The following is a 23,918-nucleotide window of genomic DNA, read 5'->3' on the forward strand; positions in this document are numbered from 1 at the left end:
AGTACACGTGTTTAAAGTGAAGTACACATGGTTATTGTGACATACTCAGGGCCAGAGTGAAGTACACGTGGTTAATGTGAAGTACACATGGTTAATATGACATACTCAGTGTCAGAGTGAAGTACACGTGGTTAATGTGACATACTCAGGGTCAGAGTGAAGTACACATGGTTAAAGTGAAGTACACATGGTTAATGTGACGTACTCAGGGTCAGAGTGAAGTACACGTGGTTAATATGACGTACTCAGGGTCAGAGTGAAGTACACACGGCTAATGTGACATACTCAGGGTCAGAGTGAAGTACACATGGCTAATGTGACATACTCAGGGTCAGAGTGAAGTACACATGGTTAATGTGAAGTACACATGGTTAATGTGATGTACTCAGGGTCAGAGTGAAGTACACATGGTTAATGTGATGTACTCAGGGTCAGAGTGAAGTACACATGGTTAATGTGATGTACTCATGGTCAGAGTGAAGTACACGTGGTGAATGTGACATACTCAGGGTCAGAGTGAAGTACACATGGTTAAAGTGAAGTACACAGAGTGAGTACACATGGTTAATGTGACATACTCAGGGTCAGAGTGAAGTACACATGGTTAATGTGATGTACTCAGGGTCAGAGTGAAGTACAGACGGCTAATGTGACATACTCAGGGTCAGAGTGAAGTACACGTGGTCAATGTGACATACTCAGGGTCAGAGTGAAGTACACGTGGTTAATGTGAAGTACACGTGGTTAATGTGACATATTCAGGGTCGGAGTGAAGTACACGTGGTTAAAGTGAAGTACACATGGTTAATGTGACATACTTAGGGTCAGAGTGAAGTACAGATGGCTAATGTGACATACTCAGGGTCAGAGTGAAGTAGACATGGTTAATGTGACATACTCAGGGTCAGAGTGAAGTACACATGGTTAAAGTGAAGTACACATGGTTAATGTGATGTACTCAGGGTCAGAGTGAAGTACAGATGGCTAATGTGACATACTCAGGGCCAGAGTGAAGTACACGTGGTTAATGTGAAGTGCACATGGTTAATGTGACATACTCAAGGTCAGAGTGAAGTACACGTGGTTAGTGTGACATACTCAGGGTCAGAGTGAAGTACACACGGCTAATGTGACATACTCAGGGTCAGAGTGAAGTACACATGGTTAAAGTGAAGTACACATGGTTAATGTGACGTACTCAGGGTCAGAGTGAAGTACACGTGGTTAATGTGACGTACTCAGGGTCAGAGTGAAGTACACATGGCTAATGTGATGTACTCAGGGTCAGAGTGAATTACAGACGGCTAATGTGACATACTCAGGGTCAGAGTGAAGTACACACCGGCTAATGTGACATACTCAGGGTCAGAATGAAGTACACATGGCTAATGTGACATACTCAGGGTCAGAGTGAAGTACACATGGTTAAAGTGAAGTACACGTGGTTAATGTGACGTACTCAGGGTCAGAGTGAAGTACACGTGGTTAATGTGACGTACTCAGGGTCAGAGTGAAGTACACATGGTTAATGTGACATACTCAGGGTCAGAATGAAGTACACATGGTTAATGTGAAGTACACGTGGTTAATGTGATGTACTCAGGGTCAGAGTGAAGTACACATGGTTAATGTGATGTACTCAGGGTCAGAGTGAATTACAGACGGCTAATGTGACATACTCAGGGTCAGAGTGAAGTACACATGGTTAATGTGACATACTCAGGGTCAGAGTGAAGTACACATGGTTAAAGTGAAGTACACATGGTTAATGTGATGTACTCAGGGTCAGAGTGAAGTACAGATGGCTAATGTGACATACTCAGGGCCAGAGTGAAGTACATGTGGTTAATGTGACATACTCAGGGTCAGAGTGAAGTACACACGGCTAATGTGACATACTCAGGGTCAGAGTGAAGTACACATGGTTAAAGTGAAGTACACATGGTTAATGTGACGTACTCAGGGTCAGAGTGAAGTACACGTGGTTAATGTGACGTACTCAGGGTCAGAGTGAAGTACACATGGTTAATGTGAAGTATATGTGGTTAATGTGATGTACTCAGGGTCAGAGTGAAGTACACATGGTTAATGTGAAGTACACGCGGTTAATGTGATGTACTCAGGGTCAGAGTGAAGTACACGTGGTTAATGTGATGTACTCAGGGTCAGAGTGAAGTACACACGGCTAATGTGACATACTCAGGGTCAGAGTGAAGTACACACGGCTAATGTGACATACTCAGGGTCAGAGTGAAGTACACATGGTTAATGTGATGTACTCAGGGTCAGAGTGAAGTACACATGGTTAATGTGATGTACTCAGGGTCAGAGTGAAGTACACATGGTTAATGTGAAGTACACATGGTTAATGTGACATACTCAGGGTCAGAGTGAAGTACACATGGTTAAAGTGAAGTACACATGGTTAATGTGACGTACTCAGGGTCAGAGTGAAGTACACGTGGTTAATGTGATGTACTCAGGGTCAGAGTGAAGTACACATGGTTAATGTGAAGTACACGTGGTTAATGTGATGTACTCAGGGTCAGAGTGAAGTACACGTGGTTAATGTGATGTACTCAGGGTCAGAGTGAAGTACACACGGCTAATGTGACGTACTCAGGGTCAGAGTGAAGTACACATGGTTAATGTGATGTACTCAGGGTCAGAGTGAAGTACACATGGTTAATGTGATGTACTCAGGGTCAGAGTGAAGTACACGTGGTTAATGTGATGTACTCAGGGTCAGAGTGAAGTACACACGGCTAATGTGACATACTCAGGGTCAGAGTGAAGTACACATGGTTAATGTGATGTACTCAGGGTCAGAGTGAAGTACACATGGTTAATGTGACATACTCAGGGTCAGAGTGAAGTACTTGTGGTTAATGTGATGTACACGGTGTATATATTTTGGAATAGTAGGTGTACTGTGTGGGTGGGGGCACGTTGCGTTTGAGGCCTCCTGTCAGGCTGAAAAGCTTCCACTTCTCTTACACAACATGTTTAATGTTAAAAGGCTTTTCCATCGTGTTCTGTAGCCTTTGTCCACTGGACGTGTGGACACCATACTTGTCCTTTCCTTTGTCCATGCATGTCAAAACACCAAACCGGTTAATTATTTAAGCTCTTTTTCAAATACAAATCATATTTCTGACCCAATGTGTCTCTAACAAAAAGGGGAACATGTGGCAGGAATTTGAATGACAATGGCTTGTTTGGTGAGCGGCGGTATAAAAAGCCCGGAAAACATGGGGCCTCTCTCCACCAGAGACGATGGGCAAGGTAATTGCTGCTTCTCTCTGGTCCAAACAGAAGCACTGTGCTTTTAAGCCTCATGGTCTTTCTGCTGGAATGTGACAATTTAATGTTTCTTACCAACAGATTATCTTTTACGAGGACAAGAACTTCCAGGGTCGGAGCTATGAGTGCAGCAACGACTGCACAGACCTTCACTCGTACTTCAGTCGCTGTAATTCCATCAGGGTGGAGAGCGGCTGCTTCATGATCTACGAGCGTCCCAACTTCATGGGCCATCAGTACTTCATGAGGAGGGGCGAGTACCCGGACTACCAGAGGTGGTTGGGTTTCAGCAGCTGTATCCGCTCTTGCCGGATGATTCCAGTGGTAAGTGGTCCTGAGAGGGACAGAACCAGGAGATCCGATTGTCCCGTCCATGGACTGCTCCAGACATGTCGGTTTGATTGTTGGTTTCTCCCTTGGTCCCACAGTACCGAGGCTCATACAGGTTGCGTATTTATGAGAAGCCTGACTTCAGTGGCCACATGATGGAGTTCATGGATGACTGTCCTTGTGTGTCTGACCGTTTCCACCACCGCCACGTCTACTCCTGTAACGTTATGAATGGGTACTGGATCTTCTACGAATACCCAAACTTCCGAGGCAGACAGTACTTCCTGAGACCCGGAGAGTACAGGAGGTACCGCGACTGGTGTGCCACCTGCTCCATCATCGGCTCCTTCCGAAGAGTCACCGAATTTTAGCCATGATACCAAACTTTGCTGTAAATATCAAACATTTTGTTTATTAAAGACGTCAGATTTTAAGCTCCTTTGGATTCCGATCAGTCATTTCTCTGCCCGAGTTTTTCCACAAAGTACCGAACAATCTGCCGTTCTTCCCCGAACTCTTCGTGCTAATAGTCTGAACACAGTTATTAGTTTCTCCACAGCAAACTACACACACAGAACACGGTGTGTCTGTTTGCGTATTTATGTCTCTTTCTGCCTGAGTGTTTGGTCTGTGTCTGTTTGTCTGTCTTCTCTCTGTCTTCTGTCTGTTTTCTGTCGTGCACACATTTACCGTTTTTGTCAGCTGCTTACAGCCAAGAAGCGAACGCTTAAACTAAAACTTCAAATCCAAAACTTCTTGTAACAAAAGCTAAAACACAAAGCGACAATACCTGAAACACATTTTCTCTTTTGCACTTTGCCTGCAATTCCTCAATACAGTTGTTGCAGAACATTACACACATCAGACACTGAACTCAAAGATAAAAACACCTTCTTATCATTGGAAAAACACTTTGACTGTTTTTCTCTCAGTTGTTAAAACACTAAACCCTGTCGTCTGAACCCACTGATTGAATCAGTCACTCTTTTGTCAGAACCATCAGCACTTTTCACCTGTTTAGACACAACTTGCCAACACATTTTCACTGTGATGCACCCGTGTTGTATAATGATGAGCACAGGTGGTAAAAGTCAAACACAGTTAAAGTGCTGGTGTCACAACACAATAACTCAAAACTGATCACACGTGTGTCCAGTGATGTGAGGGAACAGATATAATCCAGTTCAGAGAGAACTGGATTGTGAGGCACCACAATGGAAATCTGAAATCTGAGAGGAGGAGATGGTGTGAGAGGAGGTCGAGGAGGTCAGCGAAGACAAAGAACAGTAACATCTGATGAAATCAGAGCTCCTGTGATTGACCGCATTCTTGTCCATGAGCCTGAGGGAGGACAGACAAAGGGTCCAACCAAACATCAGTAGACTCACCGTGTCCACCAGAATCCCAAGCTTTAGAGAAGAGAACAGGTCATGACCTTTTCTTATTTTGAGTAGGTCTCACAACAGGCAGGAAGAATCCCACAAATGCAAGGTAAGTGCGAAACTGGCAGTTTAATGTCCAAAGGAGGTGATGACAAAATAGTGGCAGGATGAAATACCAAATAACACAGGAGTCTGACCAGGCAGCAAAACTGCGCAGTAACAAAAAGAGACTGTCAAAATGCAACAGTGACAGATGGACTTACACACGTGCAGATGGAACCGCGAGCAAGACAGATACCAGGAACGTGTCTGGAACCAGGAACCACATGACCGGCAACAAATAAAAACTGAGGTGTGACTTAAATAACCGCACCCAGATTACCACAGGTGGAGACAATGAGTGGGAGGAAAAACACTAGAGCTTCACATCCAACCAGAAGAACAAGACTACACAATGTGACTACACAATGTGACTACACAATGTGACTACACAACGTGACAACACAACGTGACAACACAATGTGACTATACAACGTGACAACACAATGTGACTATACAACATGACAACACAATGTGACTACACAACGTGACAACACAATGTGACTATACAACGTGACAACACAACGTGACTACACAATGTGACTACACAACGTGACTACACAATGTGACAATACAACGTGACAACACAACGTGACTACACAACGTGACTACACAATGTGACAACACAACGTGACTACACAACGTGACAATACAATGTGACAATACAACGTGACAACACAACGTGACTACACAACGTGACTATACAACGTGACAACACAATGTAACAACACAACGTGACTATACAACGTGACAACACAACGTGACAACACAACGTGACTACACAACGTGACTACACAACGTGACTATACAACGTGACAACACAACGTGACAACACAACGTGACTACACAACGTGACTACACAATGTGACAATACAACGTGACAACACAACGTGACTACACAACGTGACTACACAATGTGACAATACAACGTGACAACACAACGTGACTACACAACGTGACTATACAACGTGACAACACAATGTAACAACACAACGTGACTATACAACGTGACAACACAACGTGACTACACAACGTGACAACACAACGTGACAACACAACGTGACTACACAACGTGACAACACAACGTGACAACACAATGTGACAACACAACGTGACTACACAACGTGACAACACAATGTGACAACACAACGTGACTATACAACGTGACTACACAACGTGACAACACAATGTAACTACACAACGTGACAACACAATGTGACAACACAACGTGACTATACAACGTGACTACACAACGTGACAACACAACGTGACAACACAATGTAACTACACAACGTGACAACACAATGTGACAACACAACATGACTATACAACGTGACAACACAACGTGACAACACAATGTGACAACACAACGTGACTATACAATGTGACAACACAACGTGACTATACAACGTGACAACACAACGTGACTACACAACATGACTACACAACGTGACTATACAACGTGACAACACAACGTGACTATACAACGTGACAACACAACGTGACTACACAACGTGACTATACAACGTGACAACACAACGTGACAACACAACGTGACTACACAACGTGACTATACAACGTGACAACACAATGTGACAACACAACGTGACTATACAACGTGACAACACAACGTGACTATACAACGTGACTACACAACGTGACTACACAACGTGACAACACAACGTGACTATACAACGTGACAACACAACGTGACTATACAATGTGACTACACAACGTGACAACACAATGTGACAACACAACGTGACTATACAACGTGACAACACAACGTGACTACACAACGTGACTACACAATGTGACAACACAATGTGACAACACAATGTGACTACACAACGTGACAACACAACGTGACAGCACAACGTGACAACACAACGTGACAACACAACGTGACTACACAACGTGACTATACAACGTGACTATACAACGTGACAACACAACGTGACAACACAGTGTGACTACACAATGTGACAACACAACGTAACTATACAACGTGACAACACAACGTGACTACACAACGTGACAACACAACGTGACTACACAATGTGACAACACAACGTGACTATACAACGTGACAACACAACGTGACAACACAACGTGACAACACAACGTGACTACACAACGTGACTATACAACGTGACAACACAATGTGACAACACAACGTGACTATACAACGTGACAACACAACGTGACTATACAACGTGACTACACAACGTGACTACACAACGTGACAACACAACGTGACTATACAACGTGACAACACAACGTGACTATACAATGTGACTACACAACGTGACAACACAATGTGACAACACAACGTGACTATACAACGTGACAACACAACGTGACTACACAACGTGACTACACAATGTGACAACACAATGTGACAACACAATGTGACTACACAACGTGACAACACAACGTGACAGCACAACGTGACAACACAACGTGACAACACAACGTGACTACACAACGTGACTATACAACGTGACTATACAACGTGACAACACAACGTGACAACACAGTGTGACTACACAATGTGACAACACAACGTAACTATACAACGTGACAACACAACGTGACTACACAACGTGACAACACAACGTGACTACACAATGTGACAACACAACGTGACTATACAACGTGACAACACAACGTGACAACACAACGTGACTACACAATGTGACAACACAACGTGACTACACAACGTGACTACACAACGTGACTACACAATGTGACTACACAACGTGACTACACAACGTGACTACACAACGTGACTACACAATGTGACAACACAATGTGACTATACAACGTGACAACACAACGTGACTACACAACGTGACAACACAACGTGACTACACAATGTGACAACACAACGTGACTATACAACGTGACAACACAACGTGACAACACAACGTGACTACACAACGTGACAACACAACGTGACTACACAATGTGACAACACAACGTGACTACACAATGTGACAACACAATGTGACTATACAACGTGACTACACAACGTGACAACACAACGTGACTACACAATGTGACAACACAACGTGACTATACAACGTGACTACACGTGACTACACAATGTGACTACACAACGTGACTATACAACGTGACTACACGTGACTACACAATGTGACAACACAACGTAACAACACAACGTGACTACACAACGTGACTACACAACGTGACTACACAATGTGACAACACAACGTGACTATACAACGTGACTACACAATGTGACTACACAATGTGACTACACAATGTGACTACACAACGTGACTATACAACGTGACAACACAACGTGACTACACAATGTGACAACACAACGTGACTACACAATGTGACAACACAATGTGACATAACACCAGAGCAGATTAACAGATACACATAACCTGAAACAGACACAGTGAAAACAGAGATTCTAAAGAGAACAGAATCAATATGAGAGGAGCAAAGGGGGTGGAGCCCTCTCAGCGAACACCTGTAACACCTCACACCGACTGTCAAGCGTGACCATGGCAACAGCGCGTGAGTCAGGGGACAGAGACACGAAGGGGAGGAAACCACAGTCACACCTTCAGAAACACACGCACGCGCATACGAGACAGACAGGGAGACAATAACACTTAAACACACACCCACACATGCATACCAAGAACCTGGGAAGCAACCAGACAGAGGAGAACTGACCCACGCTCACCTCCACACACACACACACACACACACACACACACACACACACACACACACACACACACACACACACACACACACACACACACACACACACACACACACACACACACACACACGCGCATACCAAGTACCTGGGAAGTAACCAGATGGAGGAGAACTGGACATTAAGGACATGGGGCAGACTTGACTTTTTGAGTTACTTTTTAGTTGCTTTATACAGTTACTTTAAGGTAACTAGTAATCCAACTTGGTTACTTTTAGTTTTTTCAATTGCTGACACACTAAAATGACATCCAGAGCACAATTATTTTCACTGACACACAAAGAGCAAAACCTCCTCTGAAGTCTCCAAACGTCTAAACACAGTTTCTGCTCTACACACATTTTGCACTTTTTAAATGAACTGAACACGGTTCTCTGCATAAGACTCAACAATCTGACATAAAGTCACATGTTTGCAATTTCAAAACATTCAAAATGACACGACATGAGCTGACTGGACAATTACGTTCCACCTGGACAAACACCTGAATTGTTATGTGTCGGACGCAATCGGAGCACCGACCCAGCATTTGACATTAGGACCCAGCATAAAGGAAACAGAGCACGGTTCAAAGGATAACAGAATTTAATGACATAACAGTGAGTGCTCAATTAATAACAATAAGTGCGCGGTCTGGCGAGGTGGAAAAACGGTGCGCTCCCAGCAGCACAAACAGTCCGGAGCCAGAACAGTTCGGACCCAAGGACCCCGCCGACACCCCCCAGGTGGCCGTGACCAACCGAGTCTGTGAAAGAAGAAACCATCATGTGAGTCCACCACTCCACACACAGAGAGACCACTCAAAGGTGTACATAATCAGCAAACACTTCCTGGCTTAATCACCAATCAGCTTCCCACCCTGCAGGCATGGAACACCCAGTTCAATTCTCCACTGCAGTGGAAGCTGATTAAACGACTAACATAACAGCTCAATATAATAAGGTGTGAGGGACACCACATTTACTGACTGTACTCATGTTAGTCACAAAACCTAACGTACCTCAGGAAGTGTGCTGACGAGCGTGAGACCTCACCCCCTCCTCTTTCACAGACCATGGCATCAAACCTGGTACGGTCTCTGCGTCCATGATGATGAGATGGTTCTCCAAACGTCGATCTCACCCGTCTGGTCACAAGGTCGAGTATCTGGCAAATACACACTGTGTACTCCAGACTTAAATGCAACCATGCCCCAATCCATATAGATGCACCACAGCTGTGAGTCCTGACGAGCTGCACATGACAAGCCTCAGGTGATCAGGGTGAGGTCCTGATAACTCAGCCACACATCAGCCACTCAGTCCTGAACGCATGCCACCTGGAAGGAAAGACAGAAAACAGAAACAAAAGCCAGCCAGGCACCCCAGCCACACAACATGAATGCTTCATTGTTAAGACTTCAATCAGGAAATAAACACCATAAAAAGAGCACAGGTGAGACCTCTTTCTTCTACAACAACAATCAGATAGAGGAAGAGGAAGAGGGAGGGTGAGAATGAGAGGGGGAGGAAGAGTGAGAGGTGGTAGAGGAGATCATGGCCAAAGAAGACAACAACTGTCAAATGAAATCACAGCAACCTCAGTTGATCATGTCATCAACCATATGGGCTGCTGACAATGTGAGAAGGTGGACAGAGAGTGCAGCCCGACTTACTGTGGCCTCCGTCATCCAGACATTTAGACTGGAGCACAGGGATGGAACCAATGTTTCTTTCACACTATGTGGTCCAGCCCATGTCATAGTGTATCAGCTGGGTGACACCTGTTTACTTCATGAATGCTGATGTCACACACTGACTGTACAAGTTACTCCACTGTGGGGGAAAAATCTTTAGGCTGCATCGTCCAAGACCTAGATATTTGTCTTTTTTTGTTTTTCTAAAGGACTGAGAGACGCAACCGTGGTGGAGGAAGGGACCAAATGTGAGGTGTTTTACAACAATTGTTGTGTCTTATCTTGCTTGTGTGTAGCGTTTTGACACAGCAAGTCAAATTTTGCAAAATGTGTGTAAGCAATCAGCAAAAACTGTAATGTGAAGTATGCAGTGGTAAGACGAAGTACACAGCAGTAATGTGAAGTACACAGAGTGTGTGTGTCTGTCTGTTTGTATGTCTCTGTGTGTGTATGTGTATGTCTATTCAGTTCCATTTAATTAAATTAATTTTGTTTATATAGTGCCAAATCACAACAAAGCTGCTTCAAGGTGCTTCACATGATATAGCCTCAAGAGTCCCTGGACAAAGTTTGGCGCTTTTGTAAAAAAGTGCACAATTCTATCCCTTAACTGCTGGACTAGAGTAAGCTCTAACTTTACCAACCCCTAGAGCATGGAAAATGAGCTCGGGCCCAGAGAAGGCGGCGGCATTTCTGGATGTTGTTGATGTATGACTTTCACTTTGCATGGTAGAGTTTTAACTTACACTTGTAGATGTAGCGACAAATTGTGTTGACTGACAATGGTTTTCTGAAGTGTTCCTGAGCCCACGTGGTAAGATCCTTTACACAATAATGTCAGTTTTTAATGCAGTGCCGGCTGAGGGATCGAAGGTCAATGTTGGTTTTCAGCCTTGCCACTTATGTGTAGAAAGTTCTCTAAATTCTCTGAATCCTCTGATTATATTATGGACTGTAGATGATGGAATCCCTAAATTCTTTGCAATTGAACATTGAGAAATATTGATCTTAAACTGTTGGACTATTTTTTCATGCAGTTGTTCACAAAGTGGTGATCCTCACCCCATCTTTGCTTGTGAACGGCTGAGCCTGCAGCAGTCAGTTGTATGAGTGTTTACTTGCCTCAAAAAGTTACAGCTAGTTATCAGACTGAAGTTGTGGAGTGTCTGTGTTGCTGAAGTTTGGAAATAAAGTCCAAGTTCAAGTGAGACGCTGCGTCGTGCATGCAAATCTGTCAGCCTCCCCACATCAGAGTTAGTGAAAAGTCACACAAGGTGTGAAACACTGATAGAGGAATATATTCACTACACACTTTATTACCAGCTTTTTAAATTTCAACTTAATTCTAATTTATATATGTGCATCACAGTCTTCAAGATCTGATACCTACAATTTAATTCCATAGTATGTGGTGAGTAGCCTACTGCCTCCGTACGGATTTGGTTCATTCAATAGTAATTGAATGAAAATGTGCTGCTTTGAATCCGTACTGAGGCAGTGCTCACAACATGAGTCATCTGTACTGCTGGTGAATCCGCAGCCTGACCACAGTGAAAGTTCTGCATGCACTAAAACCTCTGCGGCGTGTCTGCGTGTGTCTGCGTGCTCCTAAATTCGTATTGAGGCTGTACTTACGACGTACAGATCTCCAAATTTAGCCCAAGGTTTTGCAAGTAGACCGCACGCACGTGCAAGTACGGCGGGTTGTGACCACAGCTTAAGATAGTCCACGAGCTGCCGTGACAGCACAGAATTTTAAAGTAAAATGATAGATTTGATATCAGCTTATAATTTTCCAATATACCCTAGGGTCAAGATGGGCAGCACAGTGGCTTTGTGGTTAGTACTGTTGCTTCACAGCAAGAAGGTCATGGGTTCAATTCCCACCTGTGGCTTTTCTGTGTGGAGTTTGGGTATTCTCCCTGAGTTGGCGTGGGTTCTCTCCAGTTGCTCCAGCTTCCTTCCACGTCCAAAGACACGCAGGTTAGGTGAACTGGAAACTTTAAATTGTCTGTAGGTGTGGGTGTGATGGTTGGTTTTTCTACATGTGGCCCTGCTACAAACTGGCGTCCTGTCCAGGGTGTACCCCGCCTTGCGCTATATGACTGCTGGGATAGGCTCCAAACCCCGGTGACCCTTAATTGGACTAGGAGGTTGAAGATGAGTGAGTCAGTGAGGAACAGATCCAGAGGTTAATGCGAGATTAATAATTTCAAGCACAGTCAGCCCAAGAGTGGGCCACAGGTCCTTAAACAGTTTTGTTGGTATAGGATCAAATGAAGAGTTCAGGCGCAAAACCTTGTATCTCCACCAGACCACTCTTGTTTTAAATAGGGATATTTACCTGATAGAAGTTGTACATCTCCATGAATCATTCTTTCTTGTTATGAAATGGTTATGGTGCACTGACCAAAATAGCAGAATCTCAAAAATCAGCCTTTATTCAGAAATGTGTTAATTAGCAACCTAAAATAGATTTGGCTGCAAAACCTGGTATCTCCACCTTCAGTTTGTTTGCAAAACTCAGTAAGTCCATCACTTTAATGTACGCTAATTCTGCATTTACTCATTGGCAGTACACGTTATGAGTGTCATATTTGCGTCATTTTTGGCACATTCCTCATGTCATGGAGGTCACAACTGAGTGTGTTGATCCGTCTTGATTAGTGGTGATCCTTAATATAGCGCAACAGCATTCTTCTCTGACCCTGCTGCACTGCATTCAGTTTCATTGCTGCAGTATGCTGACGGAGGACAGTGATGCTAAGTTGGCTAAAAGCATTGTTCCAGTGCTCCTCAGCGCGCTCCTGCAGGTGTTCCATCTGCTGCTGTGCCTGATGTTTGGGAAAACGAGCGACATGAGACGTGTTGTTTTGTCATTGTTTATAGGCCCTCTGGCCCATATTCTGAATTCTTGGACGAATTTGGTGAGTTTATTTCTAACTTGTCAACTAGTGCATATGAATAGGCCCTCTGATCCCCTCTGTAAATCATTTGTGGAGATTGTGGATGCATTGGGATTTCAGCAGTGCACTCAATGCTTGACACACATTAGTGGAAATGCCCTGGATTTGGTTCTGGTACGTGGTGTTGCTGTCATGAATACTGGTATCCTGCCCCTTGTATTGGTGGTCTCTGACCACTCACTTATTAAGTTTACATTTACACTACTGCGTTTAATGGAGCAACAATCTTGCCTATTACTGCGGCGACGCATTAAATCTTCAACTAGGACTGAACTTGAGGCTAGACTGCCTGATCTTTTAGCCTCAACTTGCTCAATCAGTGGACAGTCTGGTGGATGGTTTGAATTCGGTACTCAAAACTACACTTGACGAGATTGCGCCTCCTTTATTAAGACCTTGTCTTCCCAAAGTGCAGTCGCCTTTGTTTAATGGTTACTTGCGGGACCTCAGGCAGACATTAGATTGCGCATATCTTAACATGCCTTGGCTCAATCACTGCAACCTGCTGTGGAGGTAGGTGTTATTAATGAGGTGACACCTAGATTTACAGAATTTGATACTATTTCACTAGACGCGCTGGCGAAGGTCGTGTTGTCTACAAAAAGCACAACCTGCGTATTTGACCCTATTAACAAAATTGTTGGACCTGTGGCCCATTCTTGAGCCAACTGTGCTGAAAATTGTTAATCTTTCATTAACCTCTGGTTCTGTGCCTGGGTGTTTTAAATCTGCAGTGATTAAACCATTACTTAAGAAATCTGGTCTTGACCCTGATGTATTGAATAATTACAGGCCAATATCAAATCTGTCATTCTGCTCTAAAATGCTGGAAAAAGTGGTCTCATGGCAGCTTGTGGACCATCTTACTGAGAATGATCTTTTTAAGCCACTGCAGTCTGCTTTTAGAAAACATTGCTCCACAGAGACAGCGCTTATTAGAGTGGTGAATGACTTTCTGTGTGCAATGGATTTGGACAACACGATGGTTTTAGTGCTTTTTGATCTTAGTGCTGCGTTTGATACCGTGGATCAGCGTGTTTTACTTGATAGGCTGGAAAATTACTTTGGGATTACTGGAAGTGTTCTTGCTTGGTTTACGTCATACTTGTCCAGTTGTTCTTATTGTGTTGTGTATAATAACACTACTTCTGGCCTTGATGAAATGAAATTTGTTAGGCCCCTTGCTTTTCTCACTTTACATAGTGCCCCTTGGGCATATTCCGCGTCATTACGGGATTGCCTTTCATTGTTATGCTGATGATACTAAATTGTATATGCCAATAACTGCTGGTAATCTTGCCCATATAAAAGCCTTAGAAGATTGCCTTATATCTGTGAGAAGTTGGTTGTCTAGTAACTTCCTACTCTTGAATTCTGATAAGGCTGAAATGATGGTTCTTGGTCTAACCTGACATTGTGATCAATTTGACCAGCTGACGCTTAATTTGGGTTCATGTGTTGTGCATCATATGGACAAAGTGAGGAACCTTGGGGTACTTTTTGATCCTACGTTATCCTTTGACCTCCACATTAGAGACATTACGAGGACTGCCTTCTTCCATCTGTGAAACATAATGAGATTCGTCCCATCCTGTCTATGGCTGATGCTGAGACTTTTATACATGCATTTATTTCTTCCAGACTGGATTACTGTAATGCTTTATTTTCTGGTCTGCCACAGTCTAGCATTCGGGGTCTTCAATTAATGCAGAATGCTGCTGCCAGACTTTTGACGCAAAGTGGAAGGTTTGACCACATTACACCCATTGTGGTGTCCCTTCAATGGCTTCCGGTTTCTGCCACATTGGATTGTAAAGTCTTGTTGTTGGTTTATAAAATTGATCACGGACTGGCACCTTCCTACCTGGCGGACTTGCTTAAGCCTTACGTACCTGCGCGGCCCTTGCGTTCGCAGGGCACAGGGCTTCTGTGTGTTCCGAGGGTGAACAAAAAGTGTGTGGGGTATAGAGCCTTCTCCTACCGTGGTCCGACTCTTTGGAACGATCTACCTGCAGTTATTAGGCAGTCTGACACGTTGGAGAATTTTAAATCAAGACTGAAGACCCACTTTTTTAGACTGTCTTATCATTAATCTAATTTGTTTTCATGTTTGCCTTGTAATTTCTTTTTATTCTACTGTGTTTTATCTTTTTATTGTGCCCTTCTTGATTTTAATTTTGATTTTAAATTACTCTGTGTTGTTCTGAATTGTGTGAAGTGCCTTGGGGCGACTCTGTCATGAGATGGCGCTATATAAATTAATAAATTGAAATTGAATAGCACACAACAGCGCAGAACATTATTCTTGACCGTGCATAATGGTTCCTGATAACGCTCCACCAACACGTTACATTAATCAGAACGCGTGGTAACAGGTTGCAGCAGTTCCTGAGGACACCTGATGCCTCTGCCTCAAATCATCACATTCATGATCAGCAGCCAAGAATGTGTACTTCGTGGCATTTGTGACTTGTCGTCATTAGGTGTAAACGCAGCATCACAGAAGCTCTCGTGGGTGCCGCAGTCTTTGCGTCACGTGACCGAGATACATGCCAGTGAGTGGTGCGCTATTCACTATGTGGTTTTGCACACAAACTGGGATGGCACTTACGAGTTTCTGCATACAAACTGCATCTTGACTTGCATTTACAACAGGATGTATGGGGTGTTGCAGCAGAATTGATTTTGTTATCGGATACGAGCCTCGGTAATCTTTCACTTCCAATGGTTATCTCAAATACACAGGTTGTACTTCGAGCAGACATTACAAGTTTCATCAGCGCACCTAATGAGATACTGTCAAATTCTGTAAATCTTGGTAATTCCTCAGTGATGGCACCCACCTCGATATCAGAGTATCATGGCTGGACAAAGGCATGCTGGGATATGTTTACCTAATTTTCTTCTCAAAGTAATCAATGAAATCTTGTGTTGTAAAAGGACAGCAAACTACAGGTGGTTGTCCATGAATAAGTGTTGCCACCGTGTCGAACAAGAACTTTGAGCTATGCTTGTTGATCAAATCAGAGTAATAGGTCCGCTTTGTAGCCAGTAATGCATGCTTATAGTCTAATGCCATGTTCACACTGGACACCATGCGACACCATGACAACACAAGATGGTGGCGCGTCCATCTCAGTGTGTCGCTCTGCTTTTGCTGCGAAAATTCACCCCAATGCGTCATCAAATAGGAGGGACTTCCATTCCGCTCGCCGTCAAGTCAACATGCCGGACCTTGATCACACGGAGCGAGTTGCTGTGCTCTATTTGTTGTGGAAAGCTGACAAACATCACCAGCGGCGCCGTCCCTGGGTTTACAACATCCTCATGAGACATTCCCAATTCGGGGAGTTTCATCATTTGTTGCAGGAGCTGGGTCTGGATGACGGCGGCTTTCAGTGGTACTTCCACCTCTCCAGGACCCAGTTTGAGGGCCTCCTGTCCCGTTCGTGCGCACACATGTGAACAATAAAAAAAAAAAAAAAAAAAAAAAAAACTGGCTGCCACTGCAGTCATAATTGTTTTACAAACCAGTCACCATTTGTTTTATTATACATCTGTGTAGTTAATAAAATGATCTTCACGGACGATTCGTTGGCACGGGCACGTGAAAAAAAAACACTGGCTACTGCCACTGCTGTGGTGCTGCTGCTCACTCTCCCCTCAAACTCTCATAGTTGTGAAATAAAGGACAAAAGGGACATAAGTCCTGCTCACAGGCTGGCTGCCAGAGACAGGACATGTCCACATCAAGTATAAACTCCAGACATCTTCACGTCATTCCCTGATTGGTCATCGCAGCGCGACAAGACGAAAAAGTTCAGATTTTTCAACTTAGGGAAGAGGGCGACGCGACGCGATGCAATGCAATACTGCACCATAAATGCGCCAATCGCTCAAAATCACTTTATTCGCACCGCTTTATTCGTGTCCATCGCATCGCATTGCGTGGCTTGAACTTTTGTGGTCCCACAACGCGTCCTTCCATAGGGATTACATGGCAACCTGTCACCGCCGTCGCTCGTGTGGCATCTGGTGTGAATGCGACATAAGATAGCATCATGCCATGCAAGGTGGAATACTGCTAATTTTGAACTATGCCATTTCCGTTCTAGACCTGTAGCCTTATGTTTGAGACCACGTAGGTAATCATTGAACCAAAGTGACTGTGCGAGGTGTGATGGAGTCATAAAAAACAGAAAACCGTACTTCATTTGTGTCTGTACCACATATGAAATCTGGTTTAATGCATTATAAACACATTCACACTGATCAAAAAAACACACACTTTTCTTGTTGAACTTTCTCAGTGAAACTCTTCCACAGAGATGGGTAATACCAGCTTCTTTAAGTAAAAATCAAGCCACATATTTGTTCCATTGAGCCACTAAACCAGCTGATTGTAATGAGTTTGCCTCTTCAGGCAGGTAGACGAGCTCATAAGGGAAATCACCAGCTATAGGTGCACAGGTAGAAGTAATATATACAGGACTTTTACTCACAGAAGCCACGATTTCCCACCTTTACGCTACAGTTACATGTACCACACACATTTTGAACATGTGTGTGCTGGTTATTGTGTTTGTGAATTTGTGAAGATAAGCACTGCATTGCTGGTGGTTTGGACCCATTTACACTGTGATGTGAAGCAGCTGACGTTGGCCGAGGTAGCAGATTCTCAAAAATCTCTGCGATACACTGGAAAGCGCTCAGCAGAGGTCACTGTTGTACTGGAGGGAGCTCAGTGTTTGGTGGCAGTCCATTGAGTCACACAGGATGTAGTTTAACTGCTGCTATTGGTGGGCAGGCACATTTGGAGCACACTCCTTTGGTGCCATAGCGTAGCTTGGCGGAGTTTATTGTCGACTCACCATACGAAACGTCACCTTTCCTCGTAGCGTCAATTTAATGCTGTGATTGCATCACTTTTTCATATTTCTACATATGTCTTTATGCCCAAGGGATCCAGTGGAGGTTTGGCATCCAGTCAAGCCTCTGACACTGGCCAGCGAAGAGGAACAGAGCAGTAACTGTGTACTAGCGGAGGTGGTAGTGAAGCTCAACTCTTGCCAGCGTCCAACATGAACGTCAAAGATTTTAAGCATGTTGAAAATCTTTCTGGAACCTCAGCACACATCACCGTTGCCTGACTGACGTCCAGTTAGATCGTGTGGAGTCTGGAGGATCTTGCTGCTGGTCATCGTTAGTCAACTTTTCACTCTCCTTCAGCAAATGGTTAGATGGTCAATGAGCCATTCAGGTGGTCAGTCATTTTTATTGTTGTACTAAATGCCTTGTTTGCCATTAATGCTTGTGACGTGATCTGCTGCTGTTGCGATCTGTCCCCTGTCTGTGTCTTATGTATGATGGTCCATGTCCTTATGTCAATTGTCATTGTGTTCAGTCCCGTGCCCATATCTGTTAGTTGTGTTGTTTCACTCTTTTCCATCCTTGAGTTCCTGTCCTTGGTTTTATATTTGGGTATGATGTGGTTCTCCTTTTAGTTTGATACATTTTTCATTCTACTCACCCCAGTGCTCTTTTGTGGTTTATAGTCACTGTTTCTTTGTCCATTTCTGTGTGTGTTTGTAGGTGTGTTCTTTGTCACCTGGTCTCCCCCACAGCTGCTTCACATTTTCAAATCACACCTCGTCTGTTTGTTTGTGCCACTATTTAGTACTAGACTGTTTCCCTTTGAGTTTGCCAGATTATTCTTTGACACCTCCTGGTTATTACCTTTTGTCTATCCTCAGTTGTTTGCTGAATTCCACTGGCTGCATTTTTGGTTGCTACATTTACTCCTGGACTTTGGTAGTCTGGTAAATGAATCACATTTGTTTTCCCTTTACATCCTGTCTGGTTACTGTCTGTAACTGTTCACACATCAGCTGCAGAAAGAGAGACATTGTACCACATGAAAATGCACTTAAAGACTTAAAAAAACAACAATCCACTGGTGCCCCCTGGTGTTTGGCCCCTAGGCAACTGTCTAAACATCTGGCTGCCCCTGCTCAGGTGGTGGGTAAGATTAGACCGTAATTTGTGCTGTGTTAATGAATTTAAGTGAACAGACAGGTTTGGAATCGCTTTCTGACACCGACCTGAAGTTGCACTCCTGCTGTTTGCTGTAACTCTGAAAACAGGTGAAGTAGCACTGACGTGTTTGCTGTGAGGTCGCGCTGGAAGAGTCTGACATCTGCACAGATCATCATAGAACCTGGGAGCACGGACTCAGCCAGCAGAAGCTGGAGTCCGTTCCATCCTATACGGTGTCAGCCTGACTGTCATATCGCACTGACAGCAGCTCTACGCTGATAAAGACATGAATTACTTTGTTTGCATTTCATATTTCTTTAAAGGTGTTTGGTAACCTGCAGGAACTCTGATTCTCTCACTGACTTGACATTATGACCAAAGAGGCGTAATTCTGAAAACTGCAATCCAAAGCATGCGTCAGTATGTTTGTGCAGGTTGTGGGTCTGGTGCCACGCGTTCTTTCCACCAGCAATGATCAGAGCGTCTGTGGAGAACCTTCTGAGCGAGAATGCAGCGCACACAAAGCTTATGATTAGAAGAGACAATGCCAATCACTGCTGCCAGAAATGTATGGATGGAGAAGCTTTGTTACGCATTTATAGGCCCTGTTCAGCAAAATCATCCTGCTAATTCATCAGCTTTATGCATTTGAATAAGAAGGTGTGACGGCCCCAGGGATCTGCTATAAAAAGGCCAGAGAATCATGGAGCTGGCAGAGCAAGTCCAACCATCCACTGAGAACAACCAACACTACCACCATGGGCAAGGTAAGAGCGTTCTCCTCCACCATATTCAATTTGAAATCTTTCATAAACTCATCAAATAAATTCCTCCTGTTCTGGTTCCAGATCATATTCTATGACGAGAGGAACTTCCAGGGGCGCTCCTACGAGTGCATGAGCGACTGCCCTGACATGTCCTCCTACCTGAGCCGGTGTCACTCCTGCAGGGTGGAGAGCGGCTGCTTCATGGTCTACGAACGTCCAAACTACATGGGCAACCAGTTCTTCCTCAGAAGAGGAGAGTACCATGACATGCAGCACATGATGAGCATGGGGATGATGTTTGACTCCATCAGGTCCTGTAGGATGATTCCTCATGTAAGAAACGCACCTTGCTGAAGACTTACACTCATATACCTTCACCTATTCACAATCAGCTGTCCATCCACTTTGTACAGAGGCCATTTTTTTTTTACAGTGTACCATATTTTTCATATACATAAGTCATGTTTTTTTGTGTTATTTGTAGTTTGGGAGGTCCTGTGACTTATATACACTGGTGCAATTTATGCAATAAAAAACAAACAAATTCGTTATTAACAATAATTATGACTACTTACGTAGATTGGACTTTCCCACAAATCAAAGCACTAAACAAAATTGACTCCAATAATAACAGAACAAATGGCAAGGACAAAAAGTCCACCACAACAATGCACAAAAATGCCAAATTAAAGTAAGGATGATACAGAAAAAGGCGTGACTTATGGCCCGTTCATACTCTGATGATTGGTGATGAATGATGAAAAGTTGATTACCGTCTTGACGATGCACCAGAACCAAGTGATGCAAATGCAGAGCTACTTTGACTTTTTATAGGCTACATCACCTGACGTCTCAAAAGTTAAGTTGCGCACAACGGAGAAGCACAGCTGCCCGTGTTATGAAGGAGTCAATAGTTCACATTATTTACGTTGCCCATGGGAAGGAATTAACAAATATCTGTACTGTAAGGACTATTGTGGATATAACAGCCTGTTCAGATTTGCGGTGGTGTGCGCACAGTAGCGCATGGAGCTTGCGATTTGATAGCCGCTGTTCTGTTGAAAAGTGCAGAACTATACTATACCAGTATGCTGCCATATGAAAGGGAAAATAAGTGTGTCTTAAGTCTGGACTTGAAAGTCTCCACAGAATCTGACTGTTTTATTGACACAGGGAGATCATTCCACAGAACAGGGGCACGATAAGAGAAAGCTCTGTGACCCGCAGACGTCTTATTCACCAGAGGGACACAAAGTAGTCCTGCACCCTGAGAACGTAAAGCCCGGGCCAGTACATAAGGTTTAATTAGGTCAGCTAGGTAGGAGGGTGCCAGTCCATGAATAATTTTATAGACTAGTAGCAGAACCTTAAAATCTGATCTCACTGGGACAGGAAGCCAGTGAAGAGACGCCAAAATGGGTGTAATGTGGTCGAACTTTCTGCTTCGTGTCAAAAGTCTGACTGCAGCATTTTGAACCAATGGGAGAGCCCTAATGCTGGACTGCGGTAAACCAGAAAATAGAGCAGTGCAGTAGTCCAATCTAGAAGAGATAAATGCATGGATCAGGGTCTCAGCATCAGCCACAGACAGGATGGGACAAATCTTCACTATATTTCGCAGGTGGAAGAAAGCAGTCCTAGTAATATTTCTAATGTGGAGGTCAAAAGACAATGTAGGATCAAAAATTACCCAAAGGTTCCTCACTTTGTCAATGTGATGTATGACACACAAGCCTAGGCTGAGCATTAACTGGTCAAATTGATGCCAATGTCTCAGTGGATCAAGAACCATCATTTCAGTTTGATTAGAGTTTAAAAGTAGGACGTTTCTAGACATCCAACTTCTCACTGATGCAAGGCAAGAATTTTAGGGTATTTTATGTGAACAACATTACCAGCAGTTATCGGCATGTATAACTGAGTATCTTCAGCATAGCAGTGAAAGGTAATCCCAAAACACCATAATACATGCCCAAGGGGTGCTATATAAAGGGAGAAAAGCAGGGGGCCTAAGACAGACCCCTGTGGAACCCCAAATGTCACTAAGGTTAGAGGTAGTGTTAGAAAGATTAATCATTTCCAGCATAGTCGGCCCAAAAGTGGGCCACAGGTCCTTAAACAGTTTTTTGGTATGGGATCAAATAAACAGGTTGTGCGTTTTGTTGACGATATGAATTTTGTCAGCACGTCTAGTGAGATACTATCAAATTTGTAAGTCTAGGTAATACCTCAGTAATCGCGCCCACCTCAATAGCAGGGTGTAGTGGCTGGGTTAAGGCATGCTGGGATATGTTTAACCTAACGTCTTCTATTTTCTTCTCAAAGTAATCCAGGAAATCTTGTGCTGTAAAAGGAGAGCGAACTACAGGTGGTTGTCCATGCAAAAGTGTTCCCACCATGTCGAACAAGAACTTTGAGTTATGCTTGTTTTTGTTGATCAAATCAGAGTAATAGGTCCAATTTGTAGCCAATAATGCATGCTTATAGTCTAAGATAGCATCACGTCACGCAAGGTGGAATACTTCTAATTTTGAACGACGCTATTTCCGTTCTAGACCTCTTGGCTTATGCTTGAGGTCATGCAGGTAATCATTGAACCAAGGTGACTGTGGGCTGAGGCTAAGACATCAGGCAGTCTAGCTTCAAGTTCAGTCTTAGTTGAGGAGTTGATGCATCGCCGTAATGATATATAAGGTTGTTGTTCCACTAAACACGGCAGAAACTGTAAACTGTAAACTTAATAAGTGAGTGACCAGACACCACTGATGTAAGAGGCATGATGTCAATATTCGTGACAGCAATACCACGCGCGAGAACCAGATCCAGGGTATTTCCACTAATGTGCGTCAAGTCCTGAATGCATTGCTGAAATCCTATTGCATCCACAATTTCCATAAATGATTTGCATAGGGGATCAGAAGGCTTATTTATATGAATGTTAAACTCACCAATGATCAGAATGTTATCTGCACTAGTTGACAAGTTAGAGATGAACTCACCAAATTCATCTAAGAATTCAGAATATGGGCCAGGTGGCCTATATACAGTGACAAAGTAATACGGTTGATTTTTATTCTTCTGACCTTGGCAATGCGTAATATCCTAAGCAGAGCGGAGAATCAGATGAGTTATATTTGTGACCCCCAACAGCTAATAAGCTAAACATAGATTTATAAATAAGAACAACACCCCCGCCTTGCTTCGCATTAGGAGGGACGTGACTAAATGTATATGCTGGTGGGCAGGTCTCATTTAAGGGGAGGACAGCTGTAGGTTTAAGCCAGGTTTTCCATAACCCAATCATATCTAAGTGATGATCAATAATTAGACCACTAAGGACTTCAGTGAGCTTGACAGTTGAATTGTTTGGATTTGGGGGTGGTTCCAGAGTAGCATATATAAGATGCCTAGAAGTAGGTTTAGGTTTGAGACATTCCATGCGTGTTGTAGGTAGACACGAAATCTTTGCTATTGCTGGAACAACCACTGAGCCATCCTCAGTTTCAGCATCATCCAATGTAGTAATGGGTATTAAGTTTGCAAAGCATATGCCTCTATGATTTTTATGGATACGTCTATGGAAACAGGCCACAG

At 43.6% G+C, this 23,918-nt stretch overlaps 2 protein-coding genes across 2 annotated transcripts in view; both read left to right on the forward strand.

Moving 5' to 3' along the window:
• The first annotated feature begins 3,261 nt into the window (after positions 1 to 3,261).
• Positions 3,262 to 4,070, forward strand: LOC117524474 (gamma-crystallin M2-like). Its single transcript, XM_034186270.1, has 3 exons — positions 3,262 to 3,285; positions 3,385 to 3,627; positions 3,732 to 4,070. Exons 1-3 carry the CDS (start codon positions 3,277 to 3,279, stop codon positions 4,002 to 4,004), a joined length of 525 nt encoding a protein of 174 aa, XP_034042161.1. The 5' UTR covers positions 3,262 to 3,276; the 3' UTR covers positions 4,005 to 4,070.
• A 16,204-nt stretch (positions 4,071 to 20,274) lies between these two features.
• The window catches only part of LOC117524475 (gamma-crystallin M1-like), a 35,790-nt gene continuing 32,146 nt past the window's right edge, over positions 20,275 to 23,918 (forward strand). Inside the window, exons 1-2 of the mRNA XM_034186271.1 lie at positions 20,275 to 20,324; positions 20,406 to 20,657. Coding sequence (XP_034042162.1) covers positions 20,316 to 20,324; positions 20,406 to 20,657 — 261 coding nt within the window. The 5' untranslated portion in view covers positions 20,275 to 20,315. The remainder of the gene's footprint in view (positions 20,325 to 20,405; positions 20,658 to 23,918) is intronic.

The sequence above is a fragment of the Thalassophryne amazonica genome, chromosome 14 (genome assembly GCF_902500255.1).
Source record: "Thalassophryne amazonica chromosome 14, fThaAma1.1, whole genome shotgun sequence".
NCBI classification, from domain to species: Eukaryota; Metazoa; Chordata; class Actinopteri; order Batrachoidiformes; family Batrachoididae; genus Thalassophryne; species Thalassophryne amazonica.